Source organism: Anas acuta, chromosome 2 (genome assembly GCF_963932015.1).
Source record: "Anas acuta chromosome 2, bAnaAcu1.1, whole genome shotgun sequence".
In the NCBI taxonomy this organism is placed as follows: domain Eukaryota; kingdom Metazoa; phylum Chordata; class Aves; order Anseriformes; family Anatidae; genus Anas; species Anas acuta.
Genome location: NC_088980.1, coordinates 113,481,089 through 113,504,965, shown reverse-complemented (window position 1 = coordinate 113,504,965; position 23,877 = coordinate 113,481,089). Strand labels below are relative to the sequence as shown.

The window sequence follows — 23,877 nt, the reverse complement described above, 5'->3', positions numbered from 1 at the left end:
AGCTCTTAATTACAAGTTGTTCTGTTGCTCCTGTAAACTTTAAGAAAATTATGCTAATTAATTAAGGAAACAGATGTTGAAGGAAAAAAAAAAAGAAAACATGAAAAAGCAACAAAAGCCCAACGGAATTGTTAGCTTGCATGTTACTGTTTATTGGGGCTGGCTGTCCAAAAGCTGATTGTTGCTTCATCTGCTCTGCTAAGATAGTGTAGTTGAAATAAATACAGTGGTATGGAACTATTTTTGCATTACATCTTCATATTTGAAGACCACAAATGAAACAAACAAACAAAAAAAATAGAAGAGTAACTTCTGTGCAGTTAGACTATTGATGATAATAATGCCTTTGGCTTTTATCTGAAGTCTTCACTCTTGTTACTATAAATAAATTTTAAAGCATTGCAAAAGGAGCTTCATGTATCTCTGAAAATAGGCGATTTGACATGACTTTGTTTTTCAGTATTAAGGATTTCTTTGTTGTTGGGTTAGCACAGACCTACTATTATTTCCACGTTTGTTCTCAGTTAATTCTTTTTCAGACATGCAGAAACATTGTGGCTTGGGAAGTTTTGATGGCCTTTCCCTTTGATCCACAATCAATGCTGCTTTGAAGAACTATGTATTATTTTGGTTTGCTCTAGGGTTTCCTCCAATTTGTTTTATTCAAAGTAATTTTTGCACTTGTTAGACAAGGTTGAACCTGCATTTCTTTTTTTACCTTCTGTGGTTGCGTTTTTCATTTGGTTAGTATAAAATACTACAGAAATTAGTACTTTTTATTTTATTTTTACTTAAAAAATTGGTCAAAAAAATAGAAATTTCCTGTTTCAGCTCATCCTTTGCATTCTTCTAAGGCAGATTGAGAGGAACAGAGATTCTAACTCTTGAGATGGCCCTTTCATCCTTGGCATCACAGACCTTTTGGGAAGCAGTAACCCAAACTGAGAATGGAACTTGTTCCGAGAAAAGTTACAATGTGTCTACAAATCAGGGTAAAATAGGAGAAAACTCTTACAGGAATCTAAATATGAGCATTGTTCAACAACGAGATAGTGTTATCAGTGCCTGAAGGTATGATTTAATGCTTACTGATACAGTGAATGATTCCTGGCTTATATTTCTTTGTAGAGAAGAACCAATATTTTCCTGTGATGCTGCATGCTTTGATCAGTTTCACCTGAAACCTTTCGAATCACAATGAAATGGTTTCCAGTAACCACACCCGAGGCGGTATCTACTATTCACAGCTAGGGTGCTTGGGATCTGCCAGTCCAATTTACCACTTCCCTGGATCAAATTGTGTCACTGCAGCAACCTAGCCTGGATCAAGTAGCATGCTCTCCTCAAGGCGAAAAGCCAAATTCACTCTGCATCCTGCCATGGCGTTTGCTTTGTTCTTTATACTGTGACTAGGGGTTATAGTCACTTGGAGAGTCATTTGCTAAACTTTAGCTGTTGGCTTTGGAGCAGAAGGTGTTTTTGAAATGTTGCAAGTTTCAAAATGATTTCCATTTTCCTGGTTATCTGATGATAATCTTGGCATGCTTTGTAACTAGCAGTAACTAAATAATAGTCTCTGTTTCCACTATGTGTGCTATCGGGACCTAGAAGGAGGTGTGATTAGCAGAAAATATTTCATTGTGTTTCCATGGGTTCTAGTTGAAACTGACCAAAGCCTCCTTTGAGGAATTTACAGACTTGCAGATGGAATCAACCACCTTAGTTGTCATTCTGGAATGGTCAGTTTCCCCTGCAGTCATAGGAACAACCGGGAGCAGAGCCTGCTCTAAGCAGCATACCCTCGTTCAGCGTGCTCATCCTGTTAGTTCAGGTAGCAAATCACCACGGTGCTCAGTGACAAGAGATTGGCCATAGGTGACCCATCTGCTTTTTACCAACTTTGAGTGGCAGTCACCCTACACAAAGAAACCCAAACCATTGATGGTCAGTCCTCTCAGGCAGCTCCTTCCTTGTGAAGTCCTGCGAGGTAGTTCCCTCTTGTTGGACTTCCTTGGGAGGAGATGTACAAACTGAGAATGTAAACATAGTGGAGAGGTGCCTCCCTTCTTATCTGCAACTAAGCTAAGCTTTAGAGGAATGACCTGTGTCTCCAAGTACCGTACCTTAAGCCACCCAGTCCCCAGTTATATCCACTTAGGGCTATAGTACTTTAACACAGACACCAAGAGTATCAGGAGATAGATAGTAAGCCATCTGGCAGTGCATGCCTTCTCCCTAGGTTGCTTTCAGTGTAAGTGCACTGATAGGGGTTGGGGACTGCAATTAGTGTAGGAGGGATCTAGGGCAGTACCACTGGCTGGCCTGAGCAAGTTCTGGTGTTTGTGGCATCGGAACAGGAAGCGGGGACAGTCCTGTGTTTTCTGTTTTCATCCTGTGAATGGTAAGAGTTTCAGCTTGCTTTAACAGCTTGAGTTCAGCAGGATGAAGTCTCTGTGGTGCCTCACATGTAGCTTCCCTCAGTATTGTTGGAACTTTTAGGTAAGGTTTTTAATATATGGGGTCTGGCTGTTAACCTGCAGGTTCTGAATCTGATGTGGCACCCTGCACCTCAGCTCTCTGAGGCAGACCTGTTCTGTGTAGTTCAATTGAATGTAGTTTCTGTTCGACAACTTTTGCTGTCATCAACAAGCACAGTTCAGTCAGTGCTCTCAAAGCACCAGGGACATTCACTGAGTCATTGAGAGGACTGGGCTATAGCTCTCTGTAGAAGGTATTTCAGAACATTTTCTAATTGATTGTTCATGATGTAGAGCAGCAGAAAATGATTTATTTAAAAGGCAGAAATTCTATACTGAGTTTTAAAACTGGCCCTCCTACATGCATGGATTGGTCTAGCTGAGTCAGTGGTGATGAGTATCTCCTCACTGTTTGTAGAGATCATTATCACAGAGTCACAGAATGGTTTGGGTAAGAAGGGACCTCTAAAGATCACCTGGTTCCAACTTCCCTGCCATAGGAAGGGACATCTTTCATTAGACCAGGTTGCCCAGAGCCCCATCCTGCTGGACCTTATCCTGTGGGTGAAAATCCCGTTCTGTAGAGGATGGCTTCACTTGCATGTTTTGATAATGTTGCTATCTACAACTTCAGAAGTGTTCCTTGACAGACAAGTGTCTAGGGCTAGTGAGTGATTCGGTGAAATTACTGTTGAAGGTATTTTCTTTGTTTCTTGCTGTGATCTTGGACAAATATAGATACAGCCATGAATTTGGTAAAGCAGTCATCCTGATCAGTTCCTTGTATAACCTGATGTCTAGAGAGGGAAAAGAGCCTTTTTCTCCCTTTCCTGGAGAACACACCTAAATCCTGTAGTGGTTGGTGAGTTTTCTTTTGATATGTCTACAAAATCTAGTAAGTCATAGGCAATCTTCAAGTCCCATACAATATTTTTCTCATGTTTTATGATTCAAACCTTTTTTATGATAGGCTCTGCCTCAATCATTGTATTGCCTAAGCACTTAACATTGCCCTTCAGTAAGTGATAACTTTGTTTCTATTATTTTTCTTTTAGTCCCATCAGTTGTAACTGGATAAATTCCACACCCAGTTGCTTCAGTAGATCTATTGATGTCTATTCCTGGATAAATGTTGATTTTTTTTATGTCTCAAAATTCCCAATTATCAACCAGCTGCTGGGGTGTCTGTTGGCACTGCTGTACCAGGAATACAGTACTGCGTGGTACTGCATGTCACCATGTCTGCCAGTACTACCTAGCAAGGTAAATGGGAGTAAATAGTCACTGGCCATAGCTGGCTGTCTTTCTTTTGGACCGAGATTCTAGCAGCTATCTCAAAATTATGGCGTTCTTCAATCACATCAGCTATTTTCATTTCATTGGGCTTTTCTCTTGTTTTGAAATTCTAGGCAGGTAAGACCAAACAGAACCTCTGTGGAGTTCGGTGTTCATCATAATTAAACTATTAGTTTGATAATCATAGAACTGATAATCAAAGAAAGTGAGTTTGGAAAGGGCCTCAAGGTCACATTGTCTGGTCAGACTTAAAACTAAATCAGATGCCCAAAATTAGCTTTAGGTTTGTGAAATCAACAAAATCAATTGGTAACTTTCTTTACCCATTTTTTGAGCTAGGACTTCTCTGGACTTTGCCAGCATCTACTCTTTTTGTGGAATTTCATGTCCGACTTAAAAATGGGAGAACTAGGAGAAAAAAGTGATCCTGAAGAGACCCAATGGAGGTCATTTAGAGTTCAAATGTATCTTTACCTCTTTTTTTTATTTTTTTTTTTTTATTTTCCTGACAGTGACTAGACAGAAAGCACCGGTTTTATTGTTCAGATTGAGAATTCTGTATTTATTTAATGGTGCTCAGTCACTTCCTCTGTCTTTTTTTTGTGGGTTTTTAGTACTTAAAGCCTCTGGATGTTTTCAGCAGTTTTGATATAGCAATGCTGCAGCAGGTTCATACTTAACAGCAGCAGTCAGTAGTGCATTCTAGTCTGTTTCATAAGCTATTTCATTCATAATGGAGATTTTTGCAATCAATCGTCTTCTGTTTTAAAATGCAAGTACGACAACTTTGTAGGACTCATTGTGTAGCTGTGGAATAAGCTCTGTTGAAGACATAATCACCGTTGAAGACATTTTCAAATAAGTTACTTCTGGAGATATGTTAATACCTTTTTGTCACTGGTTTCAAGGTGACCAGTGGCAGGGTGTAGCGTCCTGAAGGTACAAGGGACTACCTTGTATTTGCATGGATTGTTTTTGTACTGAGCTCTCTGTTTTAAACTTTTTTTTTCTTTTTTTCCAAGAGGAAAAAAAAAGTCTGTGTAGCCAATTCTGCTAAATTGGCAATGCCTGTCAAACAGGTTGTTTGTCTTCCTTTTGTCCTGCTTCCAGGATGCTGTGCTGTCAAGTTGCATTGCATTATTAAACATTTGCTGTCTGTTAAGCACACACCAGTGGCATGGCTGGACAAATCAGCAAGTGCTTGGGTCTGTTGGGCCAGATCATAGGAAAGAAAGGGGAAACTGCAGTATGCAGAGTAATCTGTCGTTTATAAGGCTACCGATCTTTTAAAATATTGGTTTACTTCACTGTACCCAGTCTATGTGTGCAGCTGGGGGCTTTGAATGTGGGTGGTATACAAACAGTAGCCTTGTGAGCAATAGCTTACAGGTATCCCTGTAAGTAATATTTGATGGGAGGATAGAGTAAGGATTCCTGTTTTGATGTGGTCCCTCGAATTCCTGACTTAGCAGCCCAAATCTTATATGCGATGTTAAGTATTGGGTTACAGCTCTGTGAGACTGGCTGGGAGAATCAAAGACACAAGTCTGCATGCCTGGGACATTCAGTCTGCTTGTAATGAGCCCCAGCATCCTTTGGGGAAACAGATAGCACCAGCAAGAAATGGACACTGCTCTCAGCTCCTGAGTTGGTCCAGTTGTTTGTTTTTTCATCTTGCAAACTAAATTCTTTGCACTAAAATACTGTTTCCTCCAGTCAGTCAGTGCTCAGGGATCAGTTGACTCACTGCCAATTTCCCCTGTCACTTTTGAAATGAGAGTTACTCATTTGAGTGAAACTTGTCAGTGATAACCAAGCCTATGTCTTTGCTGTGGAGTCATGCTCCTTTTCCTTAGTAAAAGTCTGTTGGTGAATGTTATGGTTTACAGAGCATGGGATCAGCACTCAAAGAGTAGATGCTGAAAGAAAATGGAATTACTGCTCTCAGCTTGCTTGAACACTGTGGTTATCCTATGAAGAGGGTTCTTTTGTGCTCTTTGTGACACAGTGTTCCAAGGACTCAGTGAGCCCCTCTGAGAGGCTGTGATCTTAAAACATGCTCTTTTTTAGAGTAGCAGAAGTACTTAAGAGCTGGAGTGCTATGACTTCCCAAGGTAAATTTGGAGATTTTTATCAGTCTGACTGTGCAAGTTACTGCATGCTGTATATGTCCATTACTCATCCATCACTGATGATTCTTGCATTTACAAAGTACCTCCACAGGAACTTCTCTGTGCCTGTGCAATGAGCAGTCCTTTGCACTAAGTGTCTGACGTTCATTGTGGGTTGTTAATTTAGCCTCCAGGTCTGCAGCAGCAGCAACACTTGAGGAGGAGACTGCAGAACTCACCTAGGGCTGCCTGGGGAGGTGTACAGTAAAAGAGAGCATTAGTGTGGGAGAAGTGAATGAAGGGTGCAGGATCCATGAAGGGTGCAGGATCCGGTGCAAGAGATAAGCAATAAGAGGAGGGGGCATGTTGAAAGATAAAGTCAGTGTCTGAGCAATCATTTGATCTGTACTGCCTCATGGACTCCAGAAGGGTAATCTTCCAACTGGTCTGTGAACCACGGGCTTGAAACCTACAGCAGTAGAAGATGAAGAAACTAGGAAACATTTAAGATTCTGAAGGAATGGAATCAAGGCAGTTGACCAGGATTATTTTGTGTAGCTTTGGAAGGTGGACCAGAAGAGTGTTGTCTTGCAGTTTTTTAACTTGTTTGAAAAACTGGCAAACCAAAAATCTAAGAGGTCTTGATCTTTCAAATTAGATGGCTTTAAGTAGGATTTTTTTCAGGGACACGTTAGACTTTTTTTTTTGTAGATTAGTTTCTAATGAAAGAAGTGATATGTTCCAATAGAGAACAGTTCTGTCTCCGTTCATTTGTGGGGTTATCTGCCTTGCTTGGAGATAGATTGTTTGACACATCCTCAAAACATTCTTATCTTTCTATAATTGCTGAAACCTTTAACGATTCCATTAATTAAAAAAGTAAAATAAAAAGTCTCTAGCTGTGTGACTTTCCTTAATGAGGACAGACTTGGTTTCGTACTGTAATTTCCATATGCAAACTTAATGTATTGTGTCTAAATTGTAGGAGAATGTTTCAAACAGTTTAAAGTAATGTTAAAATAAAGTACAATAATGCTCCTATTCTCGTTTTGAGCCAGAACTGTAAAAGAAGCTGCCTGGATCACGGAGGCTGGTATATATGCATGGTGGTTGGGAAATGCTTCTCGAAGAGCTGCAAAGAGACTGAAAGTTTTTTATTTTTTTTAATAATAAAGCACTGCACCTGTTTGCTGTTATCAGCATTCTTGGAGCTGCTATGGGAAGAAGTTTCATGTGTTAGTTAAAGTGTTGTTAAATGTTGGAGTTAATTTTAGAGAAAAACATGGGTGTGGTGGGGGAGGGAAAGGATCTGGGGAGGGCATTCTGACAATTAATGTTCTGAAAATAATGTGTTGTTTTGTTTTTTTTTTTTAAATGTTACAAGCATACATAATAGTTATGATGCTTGTTACTTTTAGTACTTGCATATGTTTTCTGGGATTAGTAGAAGAGAATGAAACTGGGTTTGTGTCTGCTGGCATGTCATGTGGTAAAAAGAGAGCGTGCCTGAGTAATTCTGATGTAATCCTGCGGGAAGGATGGTAGTGCTGCATTGGGAAATGGTGAAGAAGAGGAGATATTTTTCTACCATTGAGAAATAGTATAGTGAATGTAATGGATGAGACAATCTATGACTGAAAGTGAAAGAAACAGAAGAGAATAATTCTGAATTCTAGGATGAAATTGCATTTCATTTGTTTATTTATTCTCTCACCATTTCACTTAATTAGGTAACAAATATTCATCTTTCAAGATTGGATTCTTTTCAAACTTTGGTAGTTCAAGGGTGGAAATGGAGGGGGGGGGGGGAAAAAGTGGTGTGTGTGTGTGGGAACAATACACCACCACCACCACCAAAAAATGTCTTTTCTGTAAAAGACAAAATCTTTGTTTTGGAAATGAAATGCTGTGTTTTTATTATGTTGCATTCTGTTTAGAACAATTTCCAATATGGGGGCTATCTCAGGCAAAATGGTATTGTTGAAATTATAAGTAATCTCTCTGAAATAATGGAAAAGGCCAATTCATCTTCTAAAATTTTCTCTCATCTGTTTGGTAATAAGATCTCCTACCAGAATTTTCAGAATTAGTTTCAAATGATCTTGCCAAGGTTATTTCTAGAGCAGCAAAACATACGTATCTCCTAAAGTTTGTCCGACACAATGCTTGACAATGAGACTGTTCTAGTTTTCTTATTGTGATTCTGGACACCATGGTTTATTTTCTCTTTAACCTTAGAGAACATAGTGCCTAAATCTTCTGTGTATAATTTGATGTCTTTGGATCAGATTGTCTGGCATAGTTAAAGAAGATTGCGTTCCAGGATTTGAGTCAAATCTCGTTACTACCTCAAAGGCATGGTGTGCATTCAGTAGTTACACTGGAAGCCCAAGCAGAGGCAGTGTATCTTCATGTGAAACAATTTTCACTTTTTTGTTGCTTGCTATTTTAGAGAGGAAATAGAAGATGGAGCAAAAACATGTGTTATTATCATCTTTTAAAACATTACATCTAAGACATTGTGTCTAAGCCCCATGGACATTGAAGTTATTTGCCAGTAACATTTCCTAGGAGCAGACAATTTATTACTTCTGCATTTCCAGAGGAGATGCAACTTTGGGAAAACTCACATATATTTATATTGGTGCTCATAGAAAAAAAATAAAATTAATGACTGAATATACTATCTAACAGCCGTGTTTTGCCCTTGCATGGCTTTTCTTGGGTATTCTCTCGACAGTTAACAGTTTAATCTGTTGAATGTATAGTGAAGTGTCTTAGGTAAGAAATATGCTGTAAAGTTAATGACCCTTAAAGATAGAGGTTTGCCTTGAACAGGAAGCCTAGTTTTATAAGAAGTCTCCGTATTTACATTCCTTTAGCAAACCCTTCATCTCTGTTGACCAATTACTTTGTTGTGATTCCAGAGCTTGGCATTAGCAGCTGTGTGATGGTCATTTCCCGCTGCAACCTGGCCAGTGATCGGCCAGATAGACTTTTGGGAGTCTGGCCCTGTAGCATGGAATAACGCCTTCCAGAAGGGTCAGGAGTTGGCAGCCTCCACAACTACAGATTATCCTGAATATTTTCAGGTTTTTCCCTCACGGAGGATGACACGTTCTCTGTTTTGGGTTGAGATTTGATTACAAACTTTTGGTTTAACAGTCAGCGTTTTGTCTCCTTACCAAGTCCAGTTCTGTGAAGAAAGTTCATCTTTCTTCTTCATAGGCTGCAGACGTGATTAAATCGGCTTACCTATGCCAAACAATTGCTTCTGTTGGTTCAAATCTCTAAGGGAAACAAACATCCAGTTGGAAGACAGCTGCACTGATAAGGTCTCACTGATCTTGCTCTCCTGTCCACTTCTCCTCCTATCAAGAAAAAAAAAAACATCCTTAGCTTTCATAATACTTCTCTCTTGCCCTGATGTTACACTGTTACCCGGCTGCTCTCACTGGTGTGGCTGGCCTCAGGTGCTGATTACATTATATGTGGACATAGTTAACAGCCTGATAAAAGTGTTTGAGTCAATACTCGATAACCGTAGATAAGGATAATGCTTTGTGGTGAGAGCTCTTTAATAACTTATTATAGTTGATGCAAACCAATGGTAAAGATTCGCTGTTTTTAACAGGGAAAAAAAAAATCAAGAATTAAATTTTACTCAGTGTGGCATGATTTATCAATATCCAGAAAAGGAGAATTTGAGAAAATCCAGATACTAATTCTAGCTCCATTTGGGGGAAAAATAATTATTTCCTCTTTAACAGAGCTCTTGCTTATCATGTTTTTCAACACCACAATATAATCTGAGACTTTTTTTTTTTTTTTTCTACGAGAAGGAGTTGGGAGCATGTAAACAGTGTAATATGTGTATGCTTTTTCTGAAGCAATAGGGTTTTGAAAGATTATTAATGTAAATTGGGAATGGTCAGATTGTTTTACAAGACCCTTGGGAAGAAGAGATTGTGTAACTTTTCTCAAAACTTGAGGAAAGCTGCTCCTTCTATCCAAAGTTTTATTTATATATATTTACATATACATACAAACTCAGATACAGAGCCATCACATTTCTTTGTAATCTGTCTGTATTGTGACAAATGTTTCTTAGTAATAGTTGTTAAATAGTATATTTTTCAAGGCTTTAAACAGATGCTACAAATATCACGGTAGACTGCCAATGTGCACTTCAATTCTGCAGTGAATGCTGTGTTTAACAGGACAACTGTGGGTGGACCTGGGTGATGAGGTGGGAAAAGGGATTTTGTGGAAGGACTGGTAAGGAGGGCTGAACAAGTAAGCAACATAAAATGGATATGAGTTAGTGAACCACAAAATATTCTTCTATTTTTGAAAATCTTAGATGAGTAATTGTCAACTGTGCCATCTGTAAGTAATGTGGGCTTCCAAACGTGTGGCAATTAAAACTGCCTAGCATCCCACTCCAGCCCTATGTTTTATGCTGTGTACAAGTCAGTACTGAAGGCTGATCTCTTATGACATTAATCGTCTCATGAGGAGAGATGGAATAAATCACAGTAGCCCTTCCTCTCTTCACTCATGAAGATTAATGCCATAACATGATGGCTGATCTTTGTTATGACACTAACCATTATATATTTAACAGAGATAGCAAAATCCCACTGACAGCTAACAAAAGAATTCTCTCTTTACACATTCTCTAAGAAAGCTGTATTTCTTTAGTTCAAAAATACGACTTACCCTATCTGCTCTCAGAGCAATATAAGCAGTGGATCTGCATTGTGCCAGTGAACTCAGTTCTGCACGCAATGATGTCATGATGCAGACTAATGAAAACTCATGCGAAATCATTGTGCAACTTTGGGGGAAAAAAGCACATAATGCACAAGGACTGATAAGACTACTGGTTTGAATTGCGAGTTCTGACAAGAACAAATAACTCCAATTAAAAACAAAGCAAAAAAGACCCAGCAGAGCTTTCATCATTTTTTCCTTCATGGAGGTTTTTGTGTTCCATTTTGCTTCCAGTACAGGTGGGCTCAGGAAATTGAAAGTGGGTTTTTTGTTGTGGCTGTAATTCTGTAATTGCAAGAGATTTGTTGATGTTGTTGTTGTTTTTGTTTTTTGCTTTATCATTTGCTTCACTCATCTCAGAAATTTCTTTCCAGGTTGTCTATGTGTTGGACGCATCATGGTCTTTTTTTTCTGGAATAATATTGCTAAGACAGATTCTTAGTAATTTTCTGCATCTCTTCTTACTTATTAATCCAAAGGGAGCAATGCTGTGTATCATCCTGTGAGTGAGTAACAGAGCAAACAAGTGAGTTGTGAAGTTTATGGACGTGCCCTGTGAGGTTAAGAGGATCAACTGGCACTTCTACTGGCTTTTCACCTAAGCATCAAAATGTGCTGCAGGTTTTGTGAGGTAGTCTCATGCCACCTTTCTTACAGAATTAAAATGGAAGCATAATTTTAACAGTGTTATTTATATGTTTGTTGTCATTAGCCATATTTTCGAAACATGAAGAGGAGTGCTTCTTGGTTGGTTAAGTGTATACATGGTGCATCAATGGAGTCAATGTCAGTTGCAGAATGCCACTTGTCTTGTCCATTTAGTAGGTGATTTTTACCTGGAAAAAATACTTTAAAATTGTCAAAAGTGGTATGTAAGAATATTTAACTAGAGTACATAGTTAAAATATTTTATTCTGCTAAGATTCTAGATTTTTTTTAATTTTTCTCATCTCTTTTTTTTTTTCCACCTTCTGGAAATCTTAGGTCTGTATCTTTAGGACACTGTCAAACAAGATAAGCTCTGGTAATAAAGCAATGGCAACAAAACCGGCATAACTGTCGCCTCTTGTTACATCTGGTATGTTCAGAGAGTAGCCAGTAGGAATTTTATTTCTCACATTAAAAGTAACCCTTACACATTACATTTGCCTGAGGAAGTTAAGCGACGAAAGCTTTTAAAACAAGCACATACTCATTCTCTCTATTGATTTTTATGGGAGTTTTACTCTTCATGTTTCTTTTGATTTTACTATGCTGCAACATTGAAAAAACACTGCTGCATAACCAGTGTCAGAAAAAAAAAATCTATATCAGCTTTCAATACTGAAAACAGCATATATGAAGTGAATATGGTTGGGGTTCAGTGGTTCTTAGTATTTCTGCCTTGTTCCCTGAGTAGTGCTGGACGCACTTCACACTGGTGGTGGTCCTTCCCTCTCTTATCAGTAGCACAAAGGCAGCTGGCAGGGCGCTCGCATCCATTCTTCTCTGTTAGTCCCAGTCACCTAAACATGGCCTCTCTTCGTTTTGTACAGGGGTAAGAGCCAAAGGGGAATTTTGATCCCTGCTGGAATTAGAGGCATTTCAGGATTGTGGCCTGTTTGATCCCGTAGAGCTAGTGGAGATTGGAGTAATTTTGTTGGGTGGCAGAGCTGTTTTTTGCTCCTGGTCTCCTCCCTGGAATAATGATTCCTAACTGTATACAGCTTTGGCCCATGTTTTTCAGCTGACTGCACTGATACAGAGATTGAAACTTCTACACTCATTTTGTAAACTAAATAGGCAGAGAATATCTTCTACAAGCCATGGGAGGTTCACAATGCAGTTTGTCCTGTCAGCAACTCGGAGCTAGCATGCTGCTAGCTAGCTACTTGGCACACACACATTTTGGCTACCTAGGCAGTGTCTGGGTGCCTGTGGTTGGTTTTGGGGAACCCACAGCAATGAACAGCCTCTGTATTGGTGTGTTAATGCATCAGTATGTAGAGGAGATAGCAATGTACTGCAGGAATGTATTGTGGTAAAGGGAAGGGAAGAAAGGTGTTTCGGTAGGGATGTGGAAAGGTGGGAGATACGGAGGCTACAGGTATTGCAATACCTCAAAAGATGAGAGTGTCACTCTCATATTCATAGTAATTCTGCTAATAGTGGTACCCATACCAGGGCAGAAAGTTTGACATGCTGCTCACTGGGATGTGTGTCTTTGATCCTGACCTTACACATCTATTTGAAAGAATTCTGCTTACTCTGGGTTCATCCTGTTACAGTCATTGAAGTGTTCATGGATCTGTACCGACAGATCCCCTAAATGAGGATCAGACATTTCATGTATTTCAGCAAGTTCAGGCATCTTCACATGTTGCTTTCTTGTTCTTATTACATCTTTGCTACTTTCCTTGCTTGATTTTGCTTTTCTTTCTTATCTGTAATGATGCATGAATTACGAAGGCAAATTCATAATACAGAGCATATCGTGAAAGACATCGCTGATGAAATACATCTACCTCCACTCAAATTTTATAACTTCCTTATAGTAGCTGCACTAGCTTACAGACAAAAGGCCTACCAGGAGAGTTATTACTCCCATCTTATTCTTTTAATGTTTTAGTACTTGGAAATTAGTCTTTACCTTTCTCTTAACCACCATCTCCATGAACCTTTATTTGAGATCTTCTCTTAAAATAGCTTGTAGCGCATCTTCCCTTGTTACTTTCTTCCTTCTTTGCTGTTCAATATTACGTACCCTCCCTCTTCTCAGTCTTGCTGTTTTCTTTCTCATCCATGTCTATCCAATTCCTTTCTTCCCCCACTCTGTATCCTACCCTACCCAACCGTCTCCTCTCCTAACCATTTACCCATCTTTCTTCACACAAAGGGCTTTGAACTTTTACCAGGCTGCTGATAATTCCCCAATGACTGAAGCCGTTAATCAAAAATGAATACAAAAGATTTGAGTGGGGCATTTCCCACAATAGAAGTCAGTCCTCCTGTTAACCTCACACAAGCAGCTGGAAAAGACAATGCTGGATTTATTCCAGGACGCTGTTCTTGTACCCTGCTTGGGACTCCATCTTTCAATTAACTTAGTAATGGGTGGCTAGGAAAGATCATATATTTACTGCTTAGGAGAAGGAAAGATATTTTTCTGTTCTTCTGTTCACCCTGCTCTCTTTGGGCAGTAGAGAATGTCTGCCTGTTGTGCAGTTCAGCCAGACTTGTATTTTAGCTGCTGAGTGGGAGCGCTGGCAATAGCCGTACTGTTCCTTTTTCTCCTGCTGAATTATTTAAAAACGTTCTACAGAGAACTGCTCCGCTTTGTGAGCTATGTGGCTCAGCCTACAGCTTGACCAAGCAGATGGGATAAAATGATCCTGATTTTTGTCAGCTATCTGACCTTCAGATCCTTGCAGGGAGCTTACAAAAAAAAAAAAAAAAAAAGGCTCAGCTCAGTTTCAGCTTACTGTACCGTGGCTGGACCAGCAGCACCAAGACCACTGGACTGATCTGCTTGCTGCTTTTGAACCATGGCACTGTTTCTATCCACGCTTGGTTCACCTTGAGAAGAATTGTTTTCTGCTAACATAATGACTCTTAGCTGCAGGACTGGTGGCTGCTTCTCTGGCAAAGCTTCCCAGTTTTGCAGGGCAGCCTTTATGGGGGGCAATAAAGCTTACTTTCTAGTTTGCCTTTCTTCGTGCTGTTCCTCTCTTTGTGTTCCCTCTAGTGGCCGAAGTGCAAGTGGTTGAGCAGATCAGCTTCCAGCAGCTCTATGTACGGATTAATCATTCTGTCCACTATCTAGAGGTTCTGTTCTGATTTCGTAGGTGAGCTGAGCACTCAGGATTTCCCTCTTATGCAGAGCTGAGAGTTTTGACTCTGCTCCAGAGTTCTCCTGTTACAGCTCACCGGAAAATGTTTTTTTCCCTGGCGTAGCACCTGATGTTTTTTGAGCAGTGTAAATGTATACAAGATAGATACCCTGCCGAGAAAAGGAATTGGGATTTCTTCTTGTTATATGTAACTGACGAGACTTTTGAAATGGAACTGGGAATGTCCCTGTTTGTTGCATTTGTGCAGTTATTATGCTTAAATACTGCTTAAGTTGTGGGTTGATATGTGTAGGTGAAACAAACCTCTAACAGTTTGGCTGCAACCATTGCTGCGAGTTTTGATTTCCACTGTTTGTGCTTGGTCAGTTGCCTTTCTTTGAGCTATTAACCAGTGTTTGAATGAACACCAAGAATGTGTTCAGTGCAATGACTGCTGCAGTTCCCTTCCAGATTGTCCTGATGGATATCAAATCGTTTGTCCTAGTTATGTAGTGGCTGTCCCTTTTTGAGGCTGTGGTTGAATGGCAGGAATAAATAGAGCATATTTGATCCTCTGTGATAGAGGTTGCAGTCAGTGCAAACCATTCTTCTGCCATTGTCCTTTGCAACAAAACACATCGAAACAATCGTGGTCTTCATGACAGTACTTTGGCATATTTTAATTCCAGCTTTATTAGTCACTACCCGTACATGACATGAGTGTTGGTGGATGGAGTGGGAGGAAGGAGAAAGATATTCAAAACAGATAAAGGATGTGATTACTTTGTCTGACCAAGGAGTCTATGACTTAAGTATGCTACTGCATTTTAGTATTTTATTTGCCTTAAGGGACAGTTAGTAATTCAATTTGAATTTCTAATATTTTTAAAAGTCTAGAAATGCAGAAAGGCTTGTGGGCTTTTAGCAATGCTAATGGTGAGATACAGAGGCAAAAGTCGCTTGTGCAATTATCAGTTCAGTGTATTCATTAGCTCACAGTCTCTTAAATAATACTCAGATGCTATTTTCCATAACTGGGGGAAGAAAATAATGGGATTGTCATTAAAATGTTTTTCCAAGTAATTATTTTTATTTTTTCCCTCTGATAAATGGTTAGGCTAAAGTTGTTGGGGGAGGGCACAGGATGGTAGGAAGGGCAGAAGAAGGTATCCTTGCTAAGGTTCTCCGCTAGATTAATCTTCATTACGATAAAGAAAACTTAATCAAGTGCACAGTAAGATGGTTTTCAAATTAAGTAGTGTCTGAATTGGAGAATTTATGCTTTTCAGTTTGGGTATGAACAGTTCTTTAAATAACAGTCCTCTGTTTAAAGGGTTAGATGAACAGAATTAAATTCATAGAGTATATGAACTGCAGCCCACGCTACATGTCCAGCAGTAAAATAAATCCACACAATGAGCAATTGTTTGCTCCAGCACATTCAGCCTGTCTAACATACTCTGTGTTTCAGTTTGTCATTATACCCTGAATGTGTTCACTTCATACTGTGGTATTTGAAATCTGCCTTGTGGGTTTGATTAAGCTTTCTGTAGTGGTGCTATGCATCCTGCTTGTTGGTTTCATTGTTGTTTGGTGAAGATGATCTTCCGTATCCTGTATGTCTGGCCATTGTTTCCACAACCAGTTCAGTGCAGCTTCCTCAGCACAAACTGCTCTCCCTTCTCCCATTGTCCAGAACAAGGGGACTTCTGATGTTTATGTAGTGTTATTGTTTCCTTCCCATTATTGTCAAATCCACGTGGTAATACCTGGCACGTTTTCTGACTCTGCAGAGTAGGATGTGATGTCACAGAGAAGGGGACAGGGCTACCCAAATTTTCTCACTTGCAGGGAGGAGCTGCCCAGGTGTGCTGAGGGGCCTGTACTCAGGAAGAGAAACAGGGAATCCTCCACAGTGAGTAACCCCACTTTCAAGTGCACACAGTTTCCTTCATAGCCGTGTCCAGTACAGTGTAGTTTCCTCTTCTGTCCTTTCCAGTTTGCCCTCTGGAATGTTCCCAGTTCTGTTCCGTTCCCTTCTTTTCCCTCCATTTTGGTGTATTCTCATTTGACCTTGTCCCTATTCTTCATTGTCTTTTCAAAGGTTAAACTTTCCATTTCTGTATCTTCCCACACATCAACTTCTTCTCATCCTAGAGTCTTAGTCCTTATATTCATTGTCATTTTCCCAGTGTGTTATGTGGTTCCGTCATTAATGCCTCGTATCACTTCTCATGCGTTGCTGTGCAGTGGCCCTTTTCCCAGCTCTGTGCAGTTCCTTCTGTCCTTACTCCTTGTCATGCTCTCCTATCCACTCTTCTTTCTCCTTTCAAATCACCTTTCGGTTTTCCTTTCCTGACAGGTCCCTTTTGAATCTTGCCTATCGATGTACATGAGATAAGCTCAGTTCAGCTCCCAGACCTTTCTAGCGCAGCCCTCACTTCTGCATTTTCCTTTTGCGGAACTGAAAGATAAAGGATAAGAAGCTCACCTGCAGCAAAACAGCCAAAGGATTTGGTAAACCATTTTCAATGAGAAAGGGGAGAACAGGTAGCAAGTCAGAATTATAAAATGGCAAGAGAAGGTTGAGCTGGTCAATTGGTAGTGAGCAGGGAGGCTTTGGCTTTGTGAGCTGTTTGAATTACAGCTCTGGTTAGCACCCTTTACAGTTTGGTGACTGGCATGACATGATTTGGTGGTGTCTCTAGTTCCTAGTGGGCACATATCCACATAGTAGTAGCTACTTTCACAATTGCCACTGTTTGGTAAATACTAGAGAGAAGCTCAGGATTAGATGAGTACGGAGACCAAACTGATTTCTTGTTTACTCATGGTAGAAATGCAAGGTCTGGCTCAGATGATGTTGGCAAGATGCTCTGGGAAGCTTGCATTGCTCTTGCCTGTGCTGCACCTTTTACTGCTGATTGAAAGGTTTCATTTTTTTCAGGGCTGTCAGTCTGGCACTTTAAATGAACAAGAGCAGCTGTTTGTTTAACAGCTCAAAACTGATTGGGACTAAAAGGAAGTGGAAAACCAGAAAATTCTGTTCAAGATGGTTGTATCTGGAAAGAAGAGTGGGTTGCTTTGGGCTCGATTGGAAAAGGCAAAGGAGTGGAAAACTGAGCTGAACTGGAAAAATATATTGCACGCTGTCATGTAGCATCTCGTGTGCTGTGACTGTTCTGACTACTTCATTTTTCATGGTTTCTAGAAACAAAGAACATTTGAAAATTGAAACCTACCTGTGTCAATTTTCATAGAAACTCCTACTCTATGAATGGAAACTCTTAGCTTTTGCTTTGTTCCTGAGGTCACAGTAAAACCTAAGTGTCGAATATTCAAATGACCTCAGATAGTTCTATTTATCTATAATTTTGAAAAGGAGGGTGGGAGGAAGACCACAATTAGCTGTCTCTTGCTTTTTTTTTTTTTTTTTTTTTCCTTTCTGCTTGAAAGGAATTCTGTTGCTGTGTCATAAAATTAGTTGCGTATTTCAACTCTTTATCTGGAACCTGCTGAGAATTTTTCCCAGGCAGCACAGTAGATACAGCAAGTAAACCTTACTGTTGCTGCAGTTTCCTCATTTGTATCTGGCCTTCCAACAGCCAAAGGATTCCAGTCTCAACACTGCCATTCCCTGCCTTTCACAAATGACTATATAAAGACTGCATGAAGACACAACCTTTCAGATTCATGGGACAGCTATGTCTTGACACTTACCCATTTATTATTTCTTTTCAGGCATTGGAAAAGTACCCCAACTCACCAATGACCGCAAAACAAATACTGGAAGTCATTCAGAAAGAAGGGTTAAAAGAAACAAGGTCAGTGGTCATATATTCTGTATTTTTGCTGTCTTCTTGAAAACCATCTAGGAATGGTTCACGAAACACAGTGTGTTGGTTAATGGCCGAAGTAATTTCTGGTACCACAGTGGGAAATACAGCTGAGGGGTTTTGCTTGTTCATTAGTTCTAGGCTTTTAAGATGGAAAGTGACTGGCATACCTTTGTACCTTCCAAAAGGCCTCTGTTGGTTAGCTCTAGTCCAGTAGCCTTTCTTTACAAAGAGAGTGAGATCCAGTCAGAAAGCTCAGAGCTGCTTCTCATTTTTGCTGAAAGCCCCAGGCTTGGTGGCTGTGTTGCCTATACCATCATGTGTGTGAAGAATGTGTGAGGTGGAGTTGGAAGCACTCTTTCTCTCACTTAAGTTTGTGGTCTGGCACTTAAGTAGCTGTTATGACATGCTGGTGTTGCCTGCAGCAGTGGGGGTTGAGCTGATAAAGGGTTGGGAATGGATGGAGAGCAGTGGTTGAGCACTGAGAGCTAGTCTGCGTGGTTGCAGCGCCTGGATCCTGAGTTGCTGAATAGCAGTATACATTGGATGCAGATTTCAGCTATAATCGTGAAGCTGTTAGAAGTTTGGTGGATTATCCAGAGCCCATGAAAATCATAGTTGTCTTTTGTTGACTCCAGTATTTTGAGATCAGATAAGTATGGTTTACTCAGATGAGCATGCTCCATCCGGTTTCTGCTTGGTGGGTCTTCCAGTGACCCTCAGATGGAAATTTGGGCAGGAAATAAAATAAGGAAAAACTGTTTGCTTGGTGGTTGACTCCTACAAGATGCAATTTCCTCTTCTCCAAATTATAAAATAAAAATTTTCTATTATGATAAGTAATTCTAATATGTGTTGCTGTCTCAAAGGGAAATATTTGTTTTTATTTTTAATTATATTCCTTTATTTGGTACCTAAAATCTAGGAAAAGGGAACATAAAACCTGAGTAGAGCAGTAGTAACGCATTATTTCCATTACTTCTGAATGTACTCTGTTGAGCCAGAAGTAACTGCGGGATATATTTTTACTGAGTTCGCTGTTGTTCCTAAGGAACAGAAATGCTCTGCGTGATCATTTGCAGTGCATGGCCATGCACTGCTTTGTTGGTACCCATATAACATGGTTATAATATCTGTATTTTGGTAAGAGTGCAAAAGAGATAGATAGAGTGCAAGATGAAGCTGAATTTGCCACCTTTTACAGATATGAAATGCTTTAGTTCCTGCCAAGAAATTGCTTGAAGTGTATTTGGCAGGGCCAAAGAAACAAGGGAATGAAAACTTTTGAAAACGAATGACCAAACGTGTGTTATGCTGCAAGGATTTGCATAAAGAAAAAGAAAAAAAAACACACCAAACAACCACATTTGAAAATCTGTTTTCATTAAGATACTGTTTCTCACAGCAGTGCATAGATTGCTTTTTTCTTACATCTTGTGATATGAGGCAACCACATGGGAGAAGCTTACATGCCTGATAATAGCATTTCTTTGTAATTTTAAAAATTCTTGTTTCCCTAAAAAGTATGTAAATAAAATTGTGTGCGTAAAACCTATGGGAGGTAGTGAGGGCAGCATTTTTATTTGATTTAAATATAGAAAATGTAGAAACCCTTTTTAATTGCTGCAGAATAAATAATAGGATAAAATTTCCTTTAATGAGGTTCAAAACCAGATCTTCTCTTTCATTACTTCAGTTACTAAGAAACTGAGGATTTCAGGCAAACAGGAAGGAAACTGAGATTCATTCTGGCCTGATGTTTATTCATGGTATGTGCAGGTATGTGTGAATGTATAGCTGATTGCAGGATCCCATATGTGGCGATGAGTGTCTGGATAAGTGAAAAAGGATAACATTCAACATTCTTTATTTCTTATGTGAAAAATTGTATAAAGCTGTAAGGTAGGTCATTCTGAATTGATTAGTCTAGAAATTCTAGATGCTGCAATTGTAAAAAATATTGTAATAATAAATCAAAGATGTTTATTGATTTTGGAGGTGTTTGGTTTCTCATTTAATTTCTGATTTCATTTAAAAGTTGTGTTTCTGCCACGTTTTAATACTGGTTAGTCACAAACTTGCAAAGTCATCTGAGTGTGTAACTCTTAAGATCTGATAAGGTATGCACCTCCTGCCCTCCTGCTGCACTGACCTTGGGGGCCAAAGGGCTGGTTTTCACTCCTCACTCTCCCAGCTGCTGTTGTATAGCAGTGTTTTTGTTTGTTTGTTTGTTTTTTTTCGCCTTTCTTACATCTGCTCTCCCAGAGCCCACCCAGCCTTGATCACTGGCTTGGCTCTGTGCAGCAGCGGGTCCCTTTTGGAGCCATCTGGAGCTGGCTCTGATCTGACATGGGGCAGCTGCTGGGCTCTGCTCACAGAGGCTACCCCTGCAGCCCTACTCTGCTACCACCCTTGCCACATAATCTTAATGCACCCATTTACTTCATCAAGCTCTGCAGTTTCTTTTAGTACCTTTCTACCAGCATGGTCCCTTTGCCATTACCAAAGATGATCTTTCTTGGTCTGTGCTGCAGCCAACTAAGAAGAGTGAGGGGTGTATGCTTTATGATATGTAATCACCTGGTCATAAGCACTCAAATGGCACTAGCACATTTTATTCTGTAATGATTTGTGTATTTTTCAAGTCTGGAGTTGTGCCAGCAGTATGTTACTACATTAATATACTTTACTAATTCCTTTATACTGATTATCATTGTCAGTAGAACCTTGGCAATCCTAAATGAAGTTCTTTAAAAATTCTTGTCTCTGCTGTTCCATTTATAGATGAACGAGATTAATTGGCTTAGTCATTTTTCAAATATATTGCAGCAGTAATTAATCTAAAGCTTTTTGCTGTGGTAGTAAATCTGAATGAATAATGTCTGATTTTCAGCAATTTCATTGTAGCTGTTACATGTAATCTTTAAAAGACACTGTCAGACTCTTCAGCCTTTTCTTTTGTTTGTTTGCAATAAAGACATCAAGTTCCACATTTATATTTTATTACTGAAATAATCAAATACAATAGGAGGAAAATTCCAAAGCAGATATAAGTTAGAAATTAAAATAAAAAGCTACTAACATACTGTGAGAGGTTATATACCTACCTAGATTCATATATCTTGCGGGATGTATGGTTCAATTTTGTTTTTTTAATACCTTTCCTGCTATGATGGTTGGTTGCCAAATGGCCAGCAGGCAAGTAGTTCTTTTGCTACCTAGAAGTATTAAAAACTTTTAAGGCAAACCTGTTGGGGATGTAGAAAATACATGGTGTTTTTGGGGTGAGGTGGAGACAGGTGAGAAGTATTAATTTAACATCCACGCCTGTGGCATTAGTGTGCAGTGCCAAGCCAACAGTCCTGGACACTGAAATCTCTTCACAAAGATAAACAGCAGCTAACTTCTGTGCACAGCACTCTGGATTTCCCTTCCCTGCCTCCACTGTCCCTGTTCTTTTGGGAACAATTCCATGTCCCACTGTAGGTTTCTTTGGACTTGCAGCCTGCTGTTTATGCACCCTAGCATGAGATTTTAGCCGTTTTGCTATTGTGATATAGACTGCTGGTCTGAGTATGGGCACCTCTAACCTCCGTGCTTCTCTTCCATCTTCCACTGTGCTGCAACCTTCCTTGTAATTCTCCATCTTGTATTTGTGGTGTTACTGATTCCTTTCAAGGTTTAGAATTCCCCGTGTCTTTATGAATTATATTCAGCTTTTCTGCATGTGGTTTCTCAAATTTATTAAGGTTGCTTTATTAAGTAGTTTTGTCTTTCAACATGAATGCATCCCTTCCAAGTTTATCTTTGCATGTATATTGGAAGTTGTTTCCTTTTGCAGCATTATATTTCTCTCCTTTTCTTATGAAGTATATGTGAGAAACAAGGTCCAGAAACTTACTGAAGCTGTGGTATGATACCTACACTCCTTCTTTATCTACAGGGTCTGGTACTGTGTCAGAAAGGTTATTTTTCATAGATCTGAAGTAACTTATTCTTGACAGATCTATGTATTACACGATTTCTTATCTGATAAATCCTTCCAAATTTTTATTCCATATTTCAGGGGAATTGGAATTAAATTACTGTCTCTAATTCTCTGCCTCTTCCTTTTTCCATCTTTTTAAAATCTAGTCCCTACATGTCTTCCAGTCTTTTGGAATCGCTGCTGTGCTCTTACAAGTTTTCAAAAATAGCTTTAATAATTTTGAGACTGATCCAGTCAGCTCTAAACACCTGAGAGTAAATTCAAATAGACTTAGCTGATATAAGAATATCTAACTTATTTAATTATCAAATCATATTTTTTTTTCTGTGCTTGATATTGCTTTAACTAGGTGTCATAGACATTTTTCTAATTGTGTGCCAGCAAAGAAAACGTAGTAGCACTCTTCTGATTTGGGGGTGAGTGCTCGGTGCTACCCCCTTCAGTGAAGAGCAAGCCAGTCTCCTGTCTCTTGGTGCAGTTACAGAAATGTGTTTGTGCCTGCTGGGTGAGGGATTTCTCTGGAGACTTTGCCTGTCAGTTCTCTGAGTTGCCTGAAGTTTAATTACCTGAAGCCTATTTTCTTCATTTTGTGTTTTTCCTTATTTTCCTAAAATTGAAGAATCATAAGTTGCCAGATGTTTCTTTTTGCCCATGACTTTTTTTTTCTTCCCCCCAAGGGATGCCTGCATAGTCATAATGGCAGTATTTAAGTAGGCCATGTGCTTTAAAAAAACCTGCTGATTCTCACAGGAAAAAAAAAAAAGTTTCCTTCTCTCAAATTCTCCTGGTTTCTTGGTAAAAAAGAAAGATCCTAATACTATTCTTGTTTTTTCTCCCCTCTTGAAATTGTCTGTAGGACCACAGGAAATAATCTCTCTATTCTCTTCAGTTTGGGGTAGTACACTTCAAGGAGGATAGGACTGACAGAATACAGTTTAAAATTGTCAGGCAGATAAAAATAGGACAGAAGTGTGTATGAATTAGGTGTTTGGATTAAGGAAGATAAGATTGGGTTTTGACATAACAAATCCTTGGATACGTAAAAGATGGGGGAAAAAGTAAGGGAATAAATTACCCTGTCCATCTGATATGGACAGGTCAAGAAATAAGTCCTTTAAATTGTAGTGAGGAAAGATTGAGATTAGACTTAAAGAAGATTTTTTTCTAATGGCTATAATTGAGTTCTGTCATAAGCTGTGAGAAAGATGTGACGTGTACATCTGTCTAAGAACAATTTAGTTACAGAAGTAACTAATCTGTCAGAAGCTATGTAGTTTTGGTTGATCATGCTTTGAATGAGGGGAATGAAATAGTGTATCCCTTGATTCATATTGTTCTATGAATGTTTTTAGATCAGTTTGAAGTACTGGAGCCATACATATTGCTTGAGTCCCGGAGGAAAATATCAAGCCAAATTCTGATAGATGTATGATGCTAATAGCCATAGATTATGTGTTGGCTTTTCTGTAGTTTCCTTTTCCCTTGCTTGGTAAGGCTGGGAAATTGACTCGTTGTCTGCCTTCATGTCTGGAAAAGATTAAAGCCAAAGATTTTCAGTACAAGTTAAAAGCCAATAAACTTTCA

At 39.3% G+C, this 23,877-nt stretch overlaps 1 protein-coding gene across 1 annotated transcript in view; it reads left to right on the top strand.

Moving 5' to 3' along the window:
* ASXL3 (ASXL transcriptional regulator 3) overlaps positions 1–23,877 on the top strand; it is a 129,947-nt gene that overhangs the window by 5,609 nt on the left and 100,461 nt on the right. Inside the window, exon 2 of the mRNA XM_068671778.1 lies at positions 18,211–18,293. Within this exon, the coding sequence (XP_068527879.1) occupies positions 18,211–18,293 (83 nt within the window). The remainder of the gene's footprint in view (positions 1–18,210; positions 18,294–23,877) is intronic.